General features: G+C 40.9%; 1 protein-coding gene across 6 annotated transcripts in view; it reads right to left on the bottom strand.

The window, feature by feature from the left end:
• QKI (QKI, KH domain containing RNA binding) overlaps window positions 1-22,124 on the bottom strand; it is a 156,982-nt gene that overhangs the window by 91,456 nt on the left and 43,402 nt on the right. For all 6 annotated transcript variants that reach the window (XR_006388636.1, XM_044289356.1, XM_044289357.1 and 3 more), the window contains exon 2: window positions 21,817-21,965. Coding sequence is in view for 5 of the 6 variants with exons in the window: in XM_044289356.1 (XP_044145291.1) it covers window positions 21,817-21,965 (149 nt within the window). In the remaining variant the exon portion in view is untranslated. The remainder of the gene's footprint in view (window positions 1-21,816; window positions 21,966-22,124) is intronic.

Raw genomic sequence — 22,124 nt, 5'->3', positions numbered from 1 at the left:
GAGATTAAGCTTCATTGGTGGCGCAGTGCACCCCCCCAAGCCCCCCAGTATTAGACATTGGTGGCGCAGTGCGCCCCCTTCCCCCCAAGCCCCCACAGTATTAAAAACATTGGTGGCGCAGTGCGCCCCTCCACAGGATCCCCTCTTCCCTGCTCCTCCGATCGGAGCCCCAGCAGTGTAATGCTGGGGCTCCGATCAGTTACCATGGCAGCCAGGACGCTATTGAAGCCCTGGCTGTCATAGTAAGCTCCATGCTGCTCTGTGCACAAAGCACAGAGCAGCAGGGACAGTCTGAGCTCCTATTCACCCTGATGGATCTCTATCAGGGTGAATAGGACAAGGGTTCTAGTCCCTAAGGGGGGCTAAAAGTTAGTAAAAAGAAAAAATAAAAAAAGTTACAAAAATAAAAACACCAAAATATTAAGTATAAATGAAAAAGAAAGATTTACAAAAAAAATACACATTAACAATAAACATTAATTTTCAGCAGATTTGTGGGAATTTTTTATTTATTTTTTTTAATAAAAATTCCCAGAATATCGGTATAAATTATCCGCTATCGGCCTGAAAGTTCACAAATTATCGGTATCGGCCCTAAAAAAAATCAATATCGGTCGATCCCCACTTCATACCCCAATATTTAATTATCAAGGCCTTTGCCACCATAACACCTTCCATGCTAACTCGTAATTGGTAGGGAGTCAGCTCAGAGCGGGAGATAAGGAGACTTTAAAGAGCCTCTGTCAGCATATTTAACCCCATGAAACCAAGCAGACTGGTAGGGTTGATCATGCTGATTAAAACTATACATTTCTTTTGCTTTTAGCTTGTGGAAATATCTTTACTTTAAGGCTACTTTCACACTTGTGTTCAGAGCGGATCCGTCTGGTGTCTGCACAGACGGATCCGCTCCTATAAGGCAGACGATGGGATCAGTTCAGAACGGATCCTTCTGCATTATATTTCAGAAAAAATTCTAAGTGTGAAAGTTAGTCAGACGGATCCGTACAGACTTTACATTGAAAGTCAATGGGGGACGGATCAGTTTGAAATTGAGCCATATTGTGTCAACTTCAAAAGGATCGTCCCCATTGACTTACATTGTAAGTCTGGACGGATCCGTTTAGTTCCGCACGGCCAGGCGGTTACCCGAACGCTGCAAGTAGCAGCGTTCGGATGTCCACCTGCTGAGCGGAGGCCAAACGGTGCCAGACGGAAGCATTCTGAGCGGATCCGCATCCACTCAGAATGCATTGGGGTCGTACGGATGCGTTCGGGGCCGCTTGTGAGAGCCTTCAAACGGAACTCACAAGCGGAGCCCCGAACGCTAGTGTGAAAGTAGCCTAAAATGTATGAAGATTAGTTAGTTGTAGCACAGAGGGTCTGGCTACAGTGCTAGAAGCACTGCTACAGCAACTCTCTGGTGCTCAGTATTAAAATCATTGGTGGCAGTTGCCACAGGGTCCCGTCCCCTCCCCCCCTCCTCATTGGTGGCAATGGAAGTTCTGATCGGAGCCCCAGCAGTGTAATCCTGGGGCGCCAATCAGTTACCATGGCAGCCAGGATGCTACTGAAGCCCTGGCTGCCATGGTCAGATCCTTGCTGCTGTGTGTAGTACTATGCACAGGGAAGCAGGTAGAGTGTGAAAGTGTATTCACCCTAATAGAGCTCTATCAGGGTAAATAGCACAAGGGATTAAAAAAAGATTCCAAGTTCTAGACCCAAGGAGGGGAAAATCATTATTAAATAAAATTTGAAATAAAAAATTAATAAAAATATTAAGTATAAATCACCCCCTTTCTCAGTTTTACATATAAAATATATAAACATATTACATATCGCCACGTCTGAAGTCGTTAAAGTATATATTAAAATAAAATATATATTAAAAAAAGTCCTTAAAATTTAAACAAAATATGCGTGATTCGGCATTTTTTTTTTTGTCAACTTTTTTTGTCAACTTTGGATTGGACTGTTCTATTATGGGCTGGACGTTCCATAAAATGCGGAATGCACGCGGCTTTTTTTGAGGCGTTTTATCTTTTTCGCATGGTATCGAGTATCGCAATAATTTATGGCATCATAAATTACTGCAACTTCCGTACTCCTCAGCTAAAAAATGATGCGACCTCTGGTACCTGGTGAACAGTATATATATATATATATATATATATATATATATAAATAATAATGACGTTTTGCCTTTATTACGGTGATGCCCCATACTCAAAAGGACAGACTCTACAGAGGTTAATGCGGAGTAGAAAAAACTCACACTGTGCTTATTCCCTACGTGGCTTGGAAAGGAACTGTGATTGCTGAAGAGCCAGTGCGTAAATCAACACTGATCAGAACCAATCAAGCCGAGGTGAACACAGACGTAGTTTACAATTCCAAGTCACACTCACAAAGCTGTGTAACAGCCCCAACATCAGGGCGAGGTCTTGTCATTCATTGCTGAACCACAAAATACAAAGCAAGATCCTTCTACTCCAAGTCATTAACCTGCAGAGTCGGGATTCTGGTTTCTCAGGGATAACACAACAGGAGCATTTATCTACAAACAGTACACCCCCTTCCCCCCCAAATACCATAATATGTCCTTAATTTATCAGACTGACTCAATAGTCACTTCATTCTGGGTGATTTAATGCAAATTATCAGGCAGCACTCATTTCTAATAGCCGGGAAGGCTATAGGAGGACGGTCAGTGTAAAGGGTGACACTGTCGTTACACGGAGCCATGGCCGAGGCTGCACTACATAACACATCCAGCTGCAGAAATAAAACCAGCTCATGTACAGGGATCCATTGCATTTACACAGAGATTGCAAATCCTAATCTGTATTGAACAATGGCTAAAGCCCAGAATTGCTTCTGTTGTTGAATGTGAATAATGTAGATTTAAGGGATTTAGCGGCTTGTCTAATCTGGGCTGCATTATTGTTAAATGCAGTTTTATTTCTCATTCTAAAGCCCCCTGCACCTGTTCTGCAGAGTGTCGCCATCATTGCCCTGTTCTGCCTAGATTAGATTTGTGTTGATAAGACAATCACTCTGCGTGACCTTTTGAAAAGAGTGCAATATGAATGAAAATCATTTCTGTAATCCCATGGGATGCTGTACAATTATTTATAGACATTTGTGACCATTTGCCTTAACAGAAGGACACAGAGAAAAAGCTGCAACGGCAAATGAAAAAGTATCAGGAATCCGATCCTAAACAATGGCAGACTACCTACGCTCATGGCCTTCCCACTCAGACTAATGACTGCTACTGCGCATACTTGCCAGATGGTGGTGCTAGGCTGGAAGCTGACAATAGATGAAATCCATTGATTAGTGTCTAAATGTATCTTACAGCTACTCACTGGCTCACAGTGTGGCTCGCAGTACCGCATCACACACCCTGAATCATGGGGACCTCCCAAACATGAATTCCACCAGAACTGGCATCAGCACTAAATCAATTGAAATCAGTAGCACATAAACGAACCGATGCTGTGCATAGGACATTGAGCAGTCCAACAGTTCTCTGGGCTGTGATCATCACTTGTCCCATGTACGACAGATTACTTCAACAGTCAAAAAGTCAGACAATCATTACAAAACAAGGGGCCAAGTGTCTGCCTAGTAACTAGGATGCCCATATACCTTCAACAGTTGTCCACAGCTATTTTTCCCAAATCCCCCATGGACAAGCACGTTCTGTTCAACCGGGCATGCATGTGTTGTCAATGGGGAGAGGGGAGTAGGCAGCTGACATATGTCTGGCAGCAGCTTACGTCCACTGCGAATGAAAGGATCAGAGTAAAATTTCAACATGATCCTTGTTTTCCCTCCCATGGATAAGATGGTAGGGACAGCAAGGAAGCCTTCACACACAAGATAGTGGGTGACTCAATTGTAGGATTTTTCCTTTACCCCTTAAAATTTCAAACTGTGTAGAGTTTTTTTTTTTTTTTTTTTAAACTAAGTTACTGACATTCTGCAGCCCTAACCTCAAGGGGTTGTCCTACGAAAAATATTGTACAATTTTCCAACCAGCACCTGGATCTGAATACTTTTGGAATTGCATGCAATTAAAAATGAGCTATTCAATAAAATGTATCCATCTATCTATATATCGCCACCTGCTGTTTGTTCTTTTTCACATTTCTTTGTAAGGCTCACTGAGAAGGCTGCACATGCTCCATTTAATCCTTCAACTGCCTCCTAAGCTGCGATGGGGCTGGTTCTACCTTTCTTAGAAAGATTGTCAAGTTCAATACGTCGTCTTTTTTACATTGGGTAAAGGGATTATTTGTGGATTATTCTTTACTTTATGGCAGCTGAAGCTGTGACGTGTGTAAATACTCTAAGAGGCCATAGTGGCTCAACCATGATGCTGTAAGAGGAATCCTTAAGATTAATTCATTTGAATGTGTGCAAATCATTGCACAGGGCTTCAAGGTATGGTATTGCAATGGCAGGCCGGTCACACGGCATTAGACGCAGCATCCTGAGTGAACACCTTCTCAAGGTAACTCCAAACTAATAACCTGATCATGCAAATAGAGGAACAAAGAGCAGAGTCAATTATGGTAAATAGACCATTTGCATGTGCCATCTACCTTGTGAATACTAAGAAAAGAATGAATGTCTGGGCAGCAGGTAAACATTTGCATTTCAATGAGATGACAGATAAAAGCACCGCAGGTCTTCGGATCTTCTAATTACCATTAACGAGTTTCCCTTTAAGAAAACAAACTCAAAGCTTAAATGCAGAAGGTGCTGAAAGATGGATGAGGTGTGAGGCGCGTTTCATTTTCTGGTATCTAGAACAGGGGAATGCTCATTAGCTATGGGATCATAGATGGTAACCACGCTGGAGATGCCTAGACTAGGCCCTGGAAACACTAACAGACGCATTGTCTTTCTGAGTAAAGGCTTGTCCTTCCAAGCATGTGACCTTAGCTGTCAGCGGCCAGTGATAAGATCGCCAGCTGCTGGTTTTCTCCGACAGCTACAATACATTCTCTTCCTTTTTTAGGGCACTGCACCCCAGCAACAAACAGAAGGGCTCAGAACAGCTGCTCCGATGCCTCAGACCTATATATTTAGCTCGGAGCTCATTTCTCGCCACGCTTGGAGTCAGACTCCTAATGTCCCTATTTGCTCCATTCTGTCAACATTTCTGCCTAAACAGATAAAAGGATGAATGAGCGAGTAGCCATCCAGAAAGAAGAACAAACATAAAAGATCTAGCCGTCACACAGCGTGATCTGCAGACGTGTCAGCAGGGGAGAGGTGTGTTGACACTCGGGTTTCTGTATATATAGATTTATGTCTGACAATTGCTTCTGTCACTATGTCTAAGAGCTGCTCAATATTTGTCATCAGCACAGGGGCTGGGGACGCAGCCAGAATGCCAAAAGGAAACCGTTACAGGTCACCAAAGAAGGGCACCAAGTAGTAACGTTGCTTCTCAGAGGACGGGCATTTCTAGTTGTAATAAGCACCATGTGGCCATTTTACCTGCCATGTGAGGCAGCTCCTTGCACCCAGATATACGGCCTGTGTGTGTCTGCCATATAGGCTCTGTCAGGTAAACAGCCATTACCTATAGTGTCTGATGAATCATATCATAATCTGAACTAAAATACCCAAGTCGGAGGCAGAAACCATACAGGGCCCCATTCACTTGAACATAGGGCCATAATATTGGTATGTTTAACTGTATAGAAGGTTTGTGGGCCAGCCACCAAAGCAAAAGCATGGCTATAGAATAGCATATGTCAGTGCTTCCCATCAGAGGTATACGTCAGGGAATATTTCAGCCATACATCTGATGGAAGGCTCAAACATGTTGTGAACAGATTATTGTTGGTGGCTCACCACACCGTTGTGTATGGATTGTGTGCTACAACTGATATAGAAACACCCAGTCTATATAAAAGAGTCAATATAGAATATAGTATAGTTGTGCACACTTCATCTGGAATACTACAACTTTTGCATGTAAAATATGTTGATTAATATTTAATCTGGTAATGAATGTATATAGTCTTAAAACATTCAGGGGTAAGCCACAGACAAGTGCATTAATAAATGTCTCAAATAATCCCCATATATTACCGTATTACCGGCACAAAGGCGACAACACAGGGACTATTGGGTGAGATACCCGAAGGCAGGTCTTAGTAAGCCAATTGGTGCTTCAAATAGTCCCCATGTAGCAGTTATTCTCTTGTCACCTAGAAGATATGTCGAATATAACATATCCTCTCCATTTTCCATTAAATCTTAGGGAACGCCTAAAGGGTTAATAAATCTTGTAAAATCACTTTTCAATACCTTGAGGGATGTAGTCTCTTAGATGTGGTCACTTTTATGGAATTTCTACTCTGGGGTTGCATCAGGGGTTCTTCAAATGGGACAGGTTGTAAAAAAAAATAATTAAAAAAATTAAAATAAAGCCATCAAAATCTGCCTTCCAGACACCCTATTGTGTTCCTTTCCTTCTGCGCCCTGCCATTTGGTCATACAGCAGTTTACGACCACATATGGGGTGTTTATATAAACTACAGAATCAGGGCAATAAATATTGAGTCTTGTTTGGCTCTTAACCCTTGCTTTGTTACTGGTAAAAGTTGATTAAAATGGAAAATTTGCCAAAATATTTAAATTCTGAAACTTAATCTCCATTTGCCAATAACTCTTGTGGAACACCTAAAGGGTTAACGTTTTGAATACCTTTTGGGGAGTAGTTTTCAAAATGGGGTAATTTTTTGGGTGGTTTCTATTATGTAAGCCTCACAGAGTGACTTCAGACCTGAACTAGTCCTTATTGAAACTTTGCAAATTTTTTCACATTTTTGGTAAATTTGGCATTTTTTTTATAAATAAAAAAGATTTTTTTTTTACTCCATTTTACCAGTGTCATGTGGTACAATATGTGACAAGAAAAAAACAAAAAACTAAAACATTCTCAGAATGGCCTGGGTAAGTAAAAAGCATTTTAAAGTTATTCACACATAAAGTGACACTTGTCAGTTTTCCAAAAAATGGCCTGGTCCTTCAGATGAAAATGAGCCCGGTCCATAAGGGGTTAAACAGGTCATTTTCTTTAACACAAGTAGATACCTTTAATGTCACTAAAATTACTACCAATTTTATTTTCCTTGGATTTCCCCTTTAGAGTTTACTGGGACACTAAACAGAAAAGCTACATACAAAACCAATCATTTCAAATCCTTTTAAAAACAGACTAAGTACCATAATACCTTTATTGCAGCTTTTAACCTGGAGCACAACCATGTCCAGGTACATTCATTCATCCACTCAGCAGGACATTGCTCTTCACCCATCACAAACCTGAATGTGACTCCCTTGACCTCGCTTCATTTTGCCCTCCAACTACACCAAGGTAAGACAAGCTCCATATAGAGCTTTCAGTCACGTGTGGAGATACGGACACACATTCCGTACACTTCAGCATGTGATGACAAAGCTAGGAAAATACTCAGAAGCTCTTGTCCATTACACACGCAACAGAAACAAAATGGATGCGTATAAACAAGTAAAACAGAATAGCCTACGGGTGCAAGCAGGCATTAAGCACGTCCTGAGAAGGGGGAAGGAGGGATTCTGCTTCTGACTGATTATTTTCAGTTCCCTTTTTCCCCTGGTTATAAATTCTATTTAATAGGTACAATTCTTCTAAGGCCCCTTTCACACGAGCATGACGGATTAGGTCCGGATGCGTTCAGTGAAACTCGCACTATTTTGCAAGCAAGTTCAGTCAGTTTGGTCTGCGATTGCGTTCAGTTGTACAGTTTTTTCCGCACGGGTGCAATGCGTTTTGATGCGTTTTTCACGCGCGTGATAAAAAAACTGAAGGTTTACAAACAACATCTCTTAGCAACCATCAGTAAAAAAAAAACGCATCGCACCTGCACTTGCTTGCGGATGCAATGCGTTTTTCACGCAGCCCCATTCACTTCTATGGGGCCAGGGCTGCGTGAAAAACGCAGAATATAGAATATGCTGTGATTTTCACGCAACGCAGAACTGATGCGTGGAAAAACAACGCTCATGTACACAGACCCATTGAAATGAATGTCAGGATTCAGTGCGCGTGCTATGTGTTCACGTCACGCATTGCACCCGCGCGGAAAACTGGCTCATGTGAAAGGGGCCTTAGCTTTCTGCACATGGAATCCGCACAGCTCCACAGTACAGAGCTATAGGCAGATCAGCGTACCTTTTAACAGCCCCATACAACATGGCTCTTGGACCGGGCCATTACAGTCTTTAAGCTTGTCATATACATTCGGGTTCTTCCGACTATGGGTCGGCATATTGCTTGAAGTAATTAAGTCGTATATTTTCTATAATTTGGTCGACGAGTACAGTACCTAGGAGCCCACTGTAATTTCTACAGCACTGGCAGAAAACTCAGAATTGTACAAAATAATCTCTGTCGTGGCTGCAAATTATATAGTGAGAGCAGTCAGCCGTTCAGACCTTCAACACTGGCATTTCACAATCTGCCAACAATCAAGGCTGGCAAGGCAGTTTCTTCAAATTGTATATATAAAGGTGGGTGGATGTGCTCCTATCAGCAGCTTTGTCTACTGTATCGGAAATTTGCTCAGTGGTGATTTATTATGCCAGTGTTGTTCCACTTAATTAAAATGATGTCACACAAAAACGCTCCGGCAAAATCATCTCAAACAGCATTAGCTACAGGACACTGTAAAGGCCAAGAGGAAGAGGGGAAAAACACATTCATTAACCCTGCTGTTCATACGCCGCCCCGCACTACGCTGGTGCAATTATAAATCTGTCAAGTAAGACTTGTTTATGGGAATTAACTTTAGGGCCTGCAATGTATAAAATGTCATAGAACTCTGCAGCCATAACACAATTACTTAGACTAACAGCTAACGACATTGTACCATACTGCAAATCGTCTGCTCTTCATTCATTATGCTTTACAACATATTAAAAAGGGAACATGCTCATTACAATCCAGCTATCTGCTGACAGTACAGCCTAAGCTTAGGAGGCCATACATATTAGACAGCTGTCTCACCACAGGAGAGGTGAGAAATGATTGCTCAGGGTTTGCCCTGATCACAAGGACAGTTGACCCAGAGTCCTATGTATGAATGGAGTGGCGGTATACATGTCTGACCACCTCTCTGCTCCATCTACTTTATATGGGACTGTCTGGCACCATCTCAATCAGTCCAATAGCAAATGAAGCATCGATCCCCATATGCACGCCATAATCAAGGAGGCCTGTTTCCAGAGGTTGGCTGCTGAGTGATCACCACCTGTTTATAGGTGACAATGTTGTTGACAAGAAACCAGTAGCTGTTGGCACCATCATTACACATGACTCAAATAGATTTATTGGAAATTGAAAGGTGCCTCCAGACCCCAATAGTGGAGGCCTATCTCCTGAGGGGAAAAAAATAATCTGGCATATTGCAAAGTCAGGATGCCCCAGTAGACCAAAGGTTCTGTGTATGGGAACCTTTAGGGTAGGTGCGAAAAATCAGTAGCAGATTACAGGACCAGCAAATGGAATGAGACTTGCAGCAAACGCATCCACATGTTGTATACATTTTCTGTGAGGAAAACTGATCTCTGGTGTGGATTTTTTAAAATTCATAGCATGTCAATCTCTACTGCAGTATCTTTATTCGGCAATGTGCAATTCAAACGGAAAACACTAAGCAAAAAAAATTTAAATACAAAAATCCACTTTGAATCTACAAGCAAAAAACGCACCAAAATCCATGCGGATTTCCTTTGGAGAGCTGTATTTTTTAGTGCAAAAAATCCACAGTAAATCTGTTACATGTGGACGTACCCCTAAGGTCATTTCATGCAACATTCGGGGGACTATTTTCATTATCGCTTATGCCACAGTCCAATTCTCCTTTAATCTAAAAAGATTACAGCAGACCACATCTCCAAAACATGGAGGGCAATCCTGAAATCCACAACACAGATATGCAGTGATCTTCTAGAAAGAAGGGATTGATAGTTCATGATGTAATTCCACATATCAGCAAGATCCGCCGTGCCGCTGATGGGAAGCTTTCATTCAGCAGAGGGGAACAGTTTTATTCAAATACAACCACTTAAGCGCGAAAAACACACAGCCAATTTCCAAGCATGTCTAGCTGAATGTAAATGACGGACAAAACACAAGACAACCAGTGAATTTGCATTGTGGTTATAGTGTGTAAACATGGAAAGTAACTTACAGAACTCTCCTCTGACAATCATACAAGGATTCCCCCTGTAACCTCAGACCTGAGCCACAACTTTTACTAAAGAGCTGCACATATACATTAATACAGAACAGTCATATATACGCCATGGCATAAGGGAGCATCTCACAGAAACCTAATGCTCCTCTTAAAGGGGTTGTCCCACCAAAAATATTTTAGCTTTCAAACCAGCACAGGGATCTGAATACTTTTATAATTGCATGTAATAAAATTGTGTATAGCCACTGAGTTACTCAATAAAATGCATCTGTATAGCACCAGCTGCTGTTTGCCATTTTTCTTATCTTTGACCTGCTCACTGAGAAGGCCGCACATGCTCAGTATCATCCTTCAACTGCCTCTTGAGCTGTGAGAGCGCGAGTGCTCCAGCAGAAAAGACATCGCCTGAGCTGTCAGCTTTATATAAATTTAGCAGAGCAATGAATGGGCAGATCTCTAGATCCAGGTGAGGTACAGGGTTGGTTCTAGCTTTGCTAGAAAGATTGTCATGTTACTATATGAAGTGCAATTTTAATTTTTACATTAATCATGGGATAACCCCTTTAACATGGCCATGGAAACTGTGCTAAGGAGTGATAGCCGTGACCATGTGATGCCTACTGACCAGTCAGATTGCAAATTGAGCAGTGTTCATTGATACACAGTACCACTCCATTTACATAGGGGACTTAAAGTCCCCATTCTCATGGCCAGCATGGGGTCACGGCCCAACTACTCCTGGTTGGCACTATAACTGGCATGATGTGAATAACCCTGAAAGGCCTTTTTCCCCATATCAGTGAACAGTGTACGAGTGCAGTCCGTGGTCTCCACAGGCCACTCATGTATTCAATTACTATACTGTGCATTCACTCAATGCCCTATTATGTCTGACTATGGATTCCTCACACACATTATAGTCTATCGGTCTGTGAATACTACAGACAGAATAGAGATGCCAGTAGTGTTAGGTCCAAGGTTTTCACAGATCATTGGTAGGAGATGTTCTGGAAACTAATTTGCTGCCTAGAAGTGTCCGTTGAAAACAGGTAACACACAGAGGGCAAAAAAAAGACACCCAGATCCTCCATGGACATCTTCTTGGATGAACCACTGATGTCACCACAGCCACAGGTGTATGAATGAGGTCTATTTCTGTACCAGGAGGACACATGGTCAAACATATGCATTAATAACGTTTTGATGCACCAACATGTGCAGTAAAAAAAAGTAAGCCTTCAATAGCACTTAACTAGGATTGTACTAACCACTTCAACCCCAGGCCTGTTTTCACCTTCCTGCCCAGGTAAATTTTTTGCAAATCTGACATGTGTCACTTTATGTGGTAAGAACTTTAAAACTCTTACTTATACAAGCCATTCTGAGATTGTTTTCTTGTCACATATCTTACTTCATAACAGTGGTAAAAATGAATTTAAAAAAAAATCATTTATTTAAAAAAAATATAGAAAATTTACCCAAAATTTAGAGAGAAAAAATTGAAAACTTTCAATTTCTCTAATTTTAAAATAGATAGAAATACCTCCAAAAATAGTAATTACTTTACATTCCCTATATGCCTACTTCAGGTTTAGATCATTTTGAAAATTACATTTTATTTTTTGGGGACATTAGAAGGCTTAGAAGTTTGGAAACAAATCTTGAAATTTTCAGAAAATTTCCAAAACCCACTTTTTAAAAGGGCCAGTTCAGGTCTGAAGTCACTTTGTGAGGCTTACAGAATAGAAACCACCCAAAAATGACCCCATTTTAGAAACTACACCCCTCAAGGTATAACAAACAGATTTTTACAAACTTTGTTAACCTTTTAGGTGTTCCACAAGAATTAATGTAAAATGGAGATGAAACTTCAGAATTTCACTTTTTGGGAAGATTTTAAAATTTCAATATATTTTTTTTTCCCCATAGCAAACCAACGGTTAACAGCCAAATAAAACTCTATTACCCAGATTCTGCGGTTTACAGAAACACCCCACATATGATCGTAAATTGCTGTACGAGCACACGGCAAGGAGCAGTAGGAAAGGAACGCCATATGGAAGGCAGATTTAGCTGAACTAATTTTTAGATGCCATTTCCAATTTGAAGCCCCCGTGATGCACCCCTACAGTAGAACACCCTTCCCTCCTTTCCCCCCCCCCCCCCAAGTGACCACATTTTGGAAACTACGGGATAAGGTGCCAGTTTTATTGGTACTATTTTGGGGTACATATGATTTTTAATTGCTCTACATTAAGTTTTGTCACAGTTTTAATTTTTAAGTTTTTCTGCCGATCGTCTTGTGCAGGGGCTCATTTTTTGCAGGAAGAGTTGACGTTTTTATTGGTACCAATTTTGGGTACATATGATTTTTTGACCATTCATTATTACACTTTATGGGGCAAGGTGACCCAAAAATGTGTTGTTTTGGCGGTTTTTATTTATTCTTACAGCGTTTATCTGAGGAATTAGGTCATGCGAGTTTTTTTTATAGAGCGGATCATTACGGACGTGGCAATACCAAATATGTCTACTTTTTATTTATTTAAAGTTTTACACAACAGCATTTTTGAAACCGAAATAATGATATTTTAGCGTCTCCATAGTCTGAGAGCCATAGCTTTTTTTTTTTTTTTTTTTTTTTACCGATTCTCTTAGGTAGAGGTCTCATTTTTTGCGGAGTGAGGTGACGGTCTGATTGGTACTATTTTGAGGGACATACGCCTTTTGGATCACTTGGTGTAGCAATTTTTGTGATGTAAGGCGACAAAAATGTGTATGTGTGTATATTTTTTTAGAGCTGGTTGTTACAGACGTGGCGATACCCAATATGTATTTTTTTTAAATGCATCTCACTTTAGCACAATAGCAGTTTTGAAACAAAGTGTCTCCATGTTCTGAGAGCTATAGTTCGGCGATTGTCTTAGGTAGGGTCTCATTTTTTGCGGGATGAGGCGACGGTTGTATTAACAGCATTTTGTGGGACATATGCCTTTTTGATTGCTTGGTGTTGCACTTTTTATGATGTAAAGTGACAAAAATTGCTTTTTTTGTACAGTTTTTTTAATTTTATTTTTTAATGGTGTTTATTACACAGGGTGGATCATGTGATATATTTATAGAGCCGGTCATTACGGATGCGGTGATACCTAATGTCTGGGTTCTTTTTTTCTTCTGCTTTTTATTATAAAATAAGGGGAAAGGGGCATTTTTTTTTTCCTTTATTAATTTTGTTACTTTATTAATTTTATTAAAAAACACTTTTTTTTTATTCTAATGCTTACTTTTAGGGGTCTGATTCCCTCTGCAATGCATTACAATACACCTGTATTGTAATACATTGCCTGTTAGTGTATGACACAGTAATACACTAACAGGTTGCCTAGGAGACCCAGCCCGAGACTGGATCTCCTCCGCACACGTAGAGAGCATTTCCCGATGCCGTGCAAGGCATTGGGGAGCCTCTGCACGGAATCAGGCTGCCTTGTCACATATCGGGTCCCCGCTACAGCAGCCCAGGTACTCTATGCGATCACTCACCAGACAGAAACCCCTTCTATGTCGCAGTTTTACAGCGATGCCTGCGGATACAGCTGGGGCCTGGCTATCAGGTAACCTGCAGTGATCTGGTGCGCACGCGCGATCACCATGACGTACTATTACGTCAAATTGTGGGAACGCAGTGGTTCCCATAATGTAGTAGTATGTCATGGGTCAGGAAGGGGTTAACACACCTTCATTTCACAACAGACCAGTTTATACAGAAAGGCTAAAAGCTACACCACCAAAACTAAGTTAGTAGGAAAGAAAACACTAAGTCGCTTCATGGCCTCAGACAAGTCGAAATCAGATAATCCCCAAGTCTTGCGAGACTACAGTGAATAACTTCGGTACTGGATTTTTAAACTGGAAAACCATTTTAAAACTTGGAACCAAACTCTGCTTCTGTTCCAATTGGTACCTCGACTAGTACTTGCCAGCCTGCCCCCTTCCACACCCACGCCACGCTAATATGGGTATATTTCTGGATAGCTGTGGCACAGTTTCCCTCAAATATTGCCTGTTGGTTGAGAGACATTTGCTTTGTTTTTTTTATAAGTCTACCAGCAGATTTAACATGGAAATAAACTTATCTATAGGAATTCAACATTCTAATATATAGTGATGAGACGTTATTTATTTAGTAAGCTCCCTAATGTACAATTAATCCCCAGGTTCATCATTTTGTTGCACTAATTAAACATTTTAACGAAAATGGTCAAAAAGTACGCACAAGCTGTTTATCACTGCTGCCCTTTGCGCTCCACAATCCTCGGAGGACATGATGCTTTAGATGTGATAATTATTGAGTTCTTGAGTTTGACTAAGAAGCCACAGAGGAGCACCAGTAGTGAATTTCACATTAATCAGAGTTAACACTTTTTTTTTTTTTTATTAAAGCCGTAATTATAATTTAAAAACATTTATTCATTTGCGAGAATAAGGGAGAGCAGTTTAACATCGAAGTACATTCAGATGAAAGACTCCGATTAAGTCAATTTTGTTAAATACTCTTCAATTAACAATTCAGAGGTTTTACCAAAAGACAAGAAGTGCTACCACCAAATTTAAATGAAGAATTTAGAGCCTTCATATTGCACATCTGGCAATAGGATGAATTTCAAGTGTGGTAACATGACCTCATGGGTCACAACCTCCAAAAGACCATCTCTAAATGCTCTACAAAAAATTGACGCCGTTCTTAAAGCGGATGCTGGCCCATAATTATCATGAAATCAGAGGTTAGTTTAATGTGCTGCATCAAATCCTGATGAAGGGCTCTTTTAGATAGGCCAAGGATCGTGCCAATTAATACAGAGGATCTTTGATATGAACGCATTCCGGATAATTGACTTGTGTAAGGAAGTCGCCGATCACCCAACAAACGAGCAAACACTCAGTCGTCAGATGCACACAGCTTTCATGCAACACTTACAATCATAGTTTGTAGGCAGCACATCACCCTGCTGACTACAAACAATTTTTTTTAATGGGGATGAATGATCACAGTAGCAAGAATTCATCCCCATGCAGAGGGAAGGACTGTTGAATGCAGCTGAACAAAATCGGGCAAGAATCATTGCCCTGTACATCAGCCCATGTAAATAGGCCCTAAATATCACTAAAGACAGAAAGTAGCAGCCTTTTAAGGGGCATGCTTAAAAAAGGATAGCCACCCAGATGTTACATACCTTTAGGGGTATGTTCACAGATATGCTGCAGAAATTCTCCAACCTGATTAGGTTTTGTAGCATTTGCATGGATTTCTGCAAGGACTACTCAAGTGAAGGGGATGTTGTGGCAACTTTTAATTTCTAAAAAGTAGAACTAAAAGTTGCTGAACAGTGATAGAAGGAAAGACATAACACAGAAGTGAAAGAGAGGAACAGGCTCGTTGTAAGAAAGATACACAATGAAATGCAAAAGAAAACATCCCTATATAAAACCACAAACTATATAATCCACCCAAGCTTTGTGTGGCTGTGCTTGGTACTGCAGTTAAGTAACATTCACTGGACTGGGACTGAGCTGCTATGAGCTATGCAGGCCGTGTTGCTTGCTGGCGTGCCAAAAACTGATCAACTAACCAGCCACCTGGTCAATTTTCTGAGGTCCCTAAAAAGCTCCTTAGTAGGTTGGGACGACATTGCGATTTTGGCTACTACAAGCATAACCAAAGATGGCCAAGTAGTACTGCCTGTAACGCAAGTAATGTAAGTGAAAGGGGTTGTGTTGAAGTAATCCAAGAAATGCAAAAAGCTAGTTATATTCTGACAAGCGAGAAGGCCAGGGCAAAAAGGAGGAGATTAGCACATTCAAAGTTCATGCAAATGTGCCATCAGTGGGATGCCAAAATCACAGGGTCACTACTCCTAGGGCACTATTACACCTTGGGCATCAAACTATTCAGCCCTTGACTTTGTGAAGGCACATGGATAATCACATGATATGACCTACATTGCAGAGCAGCAGTTGTTTTCCACAGCTGCTGGATATATACTGGGTGATGTACCCTGTTGGGCATCAGTTAGTCTAACTTAACCCACAAGTAAAACTATACAGGTGCATCTCAATGAATTAGAATATCGAAATGCTAATTTCATGAATTCAATTCAAAAGGTGAAACTCATTCTATAGATTCATTACGAACACAGTGATCTAAATGAAGCATTTATTTTAATGTTGATTATGCCTTACAGCTAATGAAAACCCAAAAGTTATCTCAGAAAATTAATTATATTACAAGACCAACTAAAAAGGATTATTTTTTAAATACAGAAATGTTGGCCTACTTAAATGTACAGTATATTCACACAATACACAGTCGGGACTCCTTTTGCATGAATTACTGCCTCAATGTGCTGTGGCGTGGAGGCAGTCAGCCTGTGGCACTGCTGAGGTGTCATGGAAGCCCAGGTTGCTTTGTTACCGGTCTTCAGCTAGTGTGCATTGTTGGGTCTGGTGTCTTATCTTCCTCTTGACAATACCCCATTGGTTCTCTATGGGGTTTAGGTCAGGCGAGTTTGGCCAATCAAGCACAGTGATACTATGGTTATTAGACCAGGCATGAGTACTTTTGGCAGTGTGGACAGGTGCCAGTCCCAGCTTGAAAATAAAATCAGCATCTCCATAAAGCTAGTCAGCAGAGGGATTTCCTGGTAGATGGCTGTGCTGACTTTGGACCAACACCAGAAGATGACATGGCTCCACAAACCGAGACTGGTAGAAACCTCACACTGGACCTGAAGTAACTTGGATTGTGTGCCTCTCCACTCTTTCGCCACACTCTGGGACCTTGATTTCCAAATGAAATGAAAAATGTACTTTCATCTGAAAACTTGACTTTGGACCACTGAGCAATAGTCCAGTCCTTTCTTTTCCCTTAGCCCAGGTAAGACGCTTCTGACGTTGCCATTGGGTCATAAGTGGCTTGACACAAGGAAAGTGACAGTTGTAGCCCATGTCCTGGATATGTCTGTGTGTGTGGTGGCTCTTGAAGCACTTACTCCAGCTGCAGTCCATTCCTTGTGAATCCCCCCCACCCTAGCCAAATTCTTGAATGGCCTTTTCTTGACAATGCTTTCAAGGCTGCTGTTATCCCTGTTGCCTATGCATCATTTTCCACAATTTTTCCTTCCACTCAACTTTCCATTAAAGGCTTTGTATGCTTTTTCTTTATAATGATGACCTAATCAGGATACCACTGATGAGCTGTTTGAAGATAACACTCATACGAGCGCTGCCTTTAATGTTTGTTCTCTTCAAACAGCTGATCTACGAGGGTGTTCGGAGTTGGACCCTCACTTATCTAATATTGATTATCTATCCTGAGAATAGGTCATCAATATATAAAAAAATAAAAAAAAAAAAAAAAGCAGCCAACCCCTTTAAAGAGGACCTTAACACTCCTGACATGTCTGTTTTAATAGCTTCATGCATTCCCCACATACTAACAATTCTGGAGCATCTATTCTTATGGCTCTATGGTGTGCCATTCCTTTAGTATTTCTACTAGAAGTTATGAATAATTGCTAGCTGTCTGCAGTAAGGGTACAGAGGGGAGGTAACAAGCTGGGGGGGGGTGTATCTGCACTGTCTGAAAATGGCAGCACTGATTAGATAGAGTCAGTCTGTGCAGGTACATACCCCAACTAGTTACCTCCCCTCTGTACCCTTACTGCAGGCTAACAGCAATTCATCCATAACTTCTAGTAGAAATAATACAGGAATGGCACAACATACAGACATAATAGATGCTCCAGAATTGTTACTACATGGGAAATGCATGAAGCTATTTAGGCTACTTTCACACCTGCGTTTAGGTGCGGATCCGTCTGGTATCTGCACAGACGGATCCGCACCTATAATGCAAACGCTTAGATCAGTTCAGAACGGATCCGTTTGCATTACCATGAACAAAAAAAATAAATTGAAAGTCAATGGGGGACGGATCCGTTTGAAAATTGAGCCATACTGTGTCAACTTCAAACGGATCAGTCCCCATTGACTTACATTGTAAGTCTGGACGGATCCGCTTACCTGCAAGCAGCGTTCAGGTGTCCGCCTGCTGAGCGGAGGACAAACGGTGCCATACTGATGCCGCATCCACTTAGAATGCATTAGGGCTGGATAGATCCGTTCGGGGCCGCTTGTCAGAGCCTTCAAACGGAACTCACAAGCAGAGCCCCGAACGCTAGTGTGAAAGTAGCCTAAAACAGGCATGTCAGGAGTGGTGAAAGGTCCTCTTTAACAACCGTCAAGCCAGCAGTCTTCCCCATGATTGTGTAGCCTGAGTCAGATTGAGGGACCATTAAAAGAATTAGGAAACCTTTGCTTGAATATTTTCACAATATTCTAATTTTCTGAGATACTAAATTTTGGGTTTTCATTAACTGTAAGCCATAATCATCAACATTAAAAGAAAAAAAAAACACTTGAAATAGATGACTCTGTGTGCAATGAATCAAGTCATTTTTTGATTTTTTTGAGTTGAATTAGTGAAATAAATTAACTTTTTGATGATAATCTAGTTTATTGAGATGCACTAGTATAATATTACAAACAATGGTGCAGTCCATTGGGCAATTATACGTAAATTCAACTTCTACTTCTACCAGTGGTCAACAATATTTCCAAAATATTTCCAGTGTTTCAAATTTATACTGTTCAGTATATTTTTATTTTCAGCCAGGGTCTTAAAAAAAAATGCAAGTTTTTAGAATTGCGATATTGCATTTAAATCTAAAAATGAAATCGAACAACAGAAAGCTATTTCATGCTTGGAAAATTCTATCCCAAATCTATTTTGGGGAAGCTTTAAATGGACACATTATCGCAGGGATGCAATTCTGCCGCCTCTCCAGAAATATTATTTGTCAATGTCAAGAGACGGCAGTAACCTCTAGTTGCCAGGTTCAATGACTGCAGTGTCCCAACCGTTCACTTTGCCATTTCTGTTACATAAAATAAAAAAAACACACTAATATAATAGAAATCTTATTAATCAAATCTAAGCGCTGCGCCACAATTCTAGCTTAACCATCTACGGTATTTACAACCAAGATGCATATGGCTACATAACAATACTTGGAACTCAGTAAACACCAACAGTCTGTGATAACTCTCACCAATTAATTGTGCACAACAAAATGGTAGTATGAAAATAAGTATAATTACAGACATTGGCGATAAAATACACAGGGAATGTGTTTTGTCCTGCGTATTTTATCGCCAATGTCTATGTCATATGTTTTAATAAAGGAGTTCCCTTTATTTTATACTACCGTTTTGTTGTGCACAATTAAGTGGTGAGGCTTATTGTACCGCATTGTGCATGGCACTTTAGCGTTATAAAACTATATTTCATAGGTGTATTACTACTGGATTACTACAAGATCTAACCAGCAATAGTATTCAATAACGAATCTTTGGCGAAAAAGAAACACATTGAAACTAGACCTCTTAAAGGGGTCATGCAGGCAGTTTATATTAATGACTTCAGGATAAGTCATCAGTATGTGATCTGCTGTTGCCCGACACTCAGCACCCCCGCCTATCAGTTGTTTGAAGAGGAGGCTCTTCATTACACTGCCCGTCGTCTCCCCTGTAGCGGTGGCATAGTGTAATTACAAGCACTCCCTTCATTCAAGTGAACAGAGCGAGTACTTGCACAGCACAGCAGAGACTGCTGAGACAATGGCAGTGTAATAAAGGGGAAGTAGTGCTCACATGGAGGGCCGTCTCCTCTTCAAATAGCTGATTGGTTGGGTTGCTGGGTGTTGGACAACCGCAGATCAGATATTGAGGACCTATTCTAAGGATAGGTCATCAATATAATATTGCCTGCACAACCCTTTTAAGGTGCCCATGCACCTTCAGTAGCTGTCAGCCAAAAGCTGTCTCTCCTCAACTACCACATACACAAATGCTCAGATTGGCGCAGCATGTCTGTGTTTTCGATGGGGAAAGAGGAGTAAGACACTGCCGGGCGGCTCTGGTGGTTTCTCTCATGTGAGAACATATGAAGAGGAGAAAAAAATTGCCCCTTTTTAGATAATGTGGGAGAGTTGGGCGCTCCTATACACATTAGGCTGGGTTTAAATCACGTTTTTGCACTACATTTAAAGTACATGTTTAAAAAAAAACAAAAAAAAAAAAAACATAAGTATAAGTAAATACAATAGTGCACTATGCTCTTTCCATCCTGCAGAGTACAGTAAAAAATGTCTACTTTAACATATACTTTTGTACTTATATAATGAATTTCTATGGTGACGGATACCACTGTATGACATCTGTCTGAAGCACCCATTTAATTTATACTTCAAACATAAGACCAAAATGTGAGGTGAACCCAGCCCTAGATTTTCGGCTGGTCCTGCTGAAATTACCAGGTTCACTCCTCCATACACCAATGTGTATGAGGACTTTTAGAATACAGGACATTTTAGCAGACTGCTCACTCATGAAGTCATTGTCAAGGCTGGAGCTGCAGGGCTACGACCGGTCACATTCTGCAGTCTCATTAAGACCAACAGCTACCCTTTAAGACTTATTTTCATAAAAGTGAAAGTTACTAAAGTGTGGCATAAAGACAGTAAAAAGGAATATAGGACGTACTGATTGTACACTAAAAATTAGCAACAGATATACTTAAAGGTGTGAAGCCTTACAGGGGCTGTCCTCATAGCAACTTTTCGCCTAACCACAGGATCGGGGGATAATTATCCGATTGGTGGGTCCCACGTTCCCTGACTGAATGGAGCAGTGGTCGAGCACATGAGCTGTCACTCCATTCGTTCTCTACAAGACTGCTGGATATAGCATTTCCAGCAACCCCAAGGAGTAAGACTGGAGCGGCTGCGCAAATGTGCACTCAATAGAAGTTTCCTTTATCCAGCAGAACTTGGACCCCTTTTGTTATGATCAGTAAGGGTTCTAGCAGTCAGACATCCCCTACTCAGATACTTATTACTCTACATCCTATTGGCATCAGTACGACTGGGCATCATATATGAAGACCTTTAAAGGGTTTCTGTCACCAGCAACATGGTTATTAAACTGGCTAAATTTAGACATGCGCCTAACGTCAGCTAAAGCTAGCAGTCTTTGTCCCTTCTGTCTACGTGGCCCACGTCATGCTGACTGAATGTTCACATCATCCTGCCTGGTCTGTCAATCAGCATGATGAGGGCAATGCCAGAGGAGGGAGAACAGAGCCTCTAGGAGTAGAGGCAATACCCCCATTGTTCCTAGTGGCTCACTTGCAAAAAATAAGTTATTTTTCACAAAAACGGAGGCACATAGAAAGATGGGACACAGACTTAGTGTCAGATGACATTAACACATGTCTAAAGTCAGCCAGTTTAATAGCAATGTTCCTGATGACAGAAACCCTTTAAATACACTGCAAGATAAAGATTCTTTCAGCATGCACAGAAATTATTCTACTATTAGATTCTCACTATTATTCTATTCTTCAGCATGCACATAAAACATTACTTACATCTGGATATTCTTTTACAGGCACATAAAGTTTTTCTTGTAACTGTACAATAGGTCCAATTCCATCTGGCAATTCGGCACATCGTCTGTCAGGGTTGCCACTGCCATTTAACGTGTCGTTGTACATGTCTTTCCGTACTCTGCTGATCTCTGTTCAGACACAAAAACAACAATGAAAAACTGAGAGAAGCGCAAATACTTGCAGAAAATCAGTAAAAACAGTAAAATGCAGAATTCCTAAGAACTGACAGCGGTCATTCCTAGCTGTACATGGTGTTGTGGAAGTACCCGGCTAGCAGTCTTCCTAGG

The sequence above is a fragment of the Bufo gargarizans genome, chromosome 4, assembly GCF_014858855.1.
Source record: "Bufo gargarizans isolate SCDJY-AF-19 chromosome 4, ASM1485885v1, whole genome shotgun sequence".
Taxonomy (NCBI): domain Eukaryota; kingdom Metazoa; phylum Chordata; class Amphibia; order Anura; family Bufonidae; genus Bufo; species Bufo gargarizans.
Note: the sequence above shows the minus strand (reverse complement) of the source record. Positions and strands in the feature narration are given on the sequence as shown.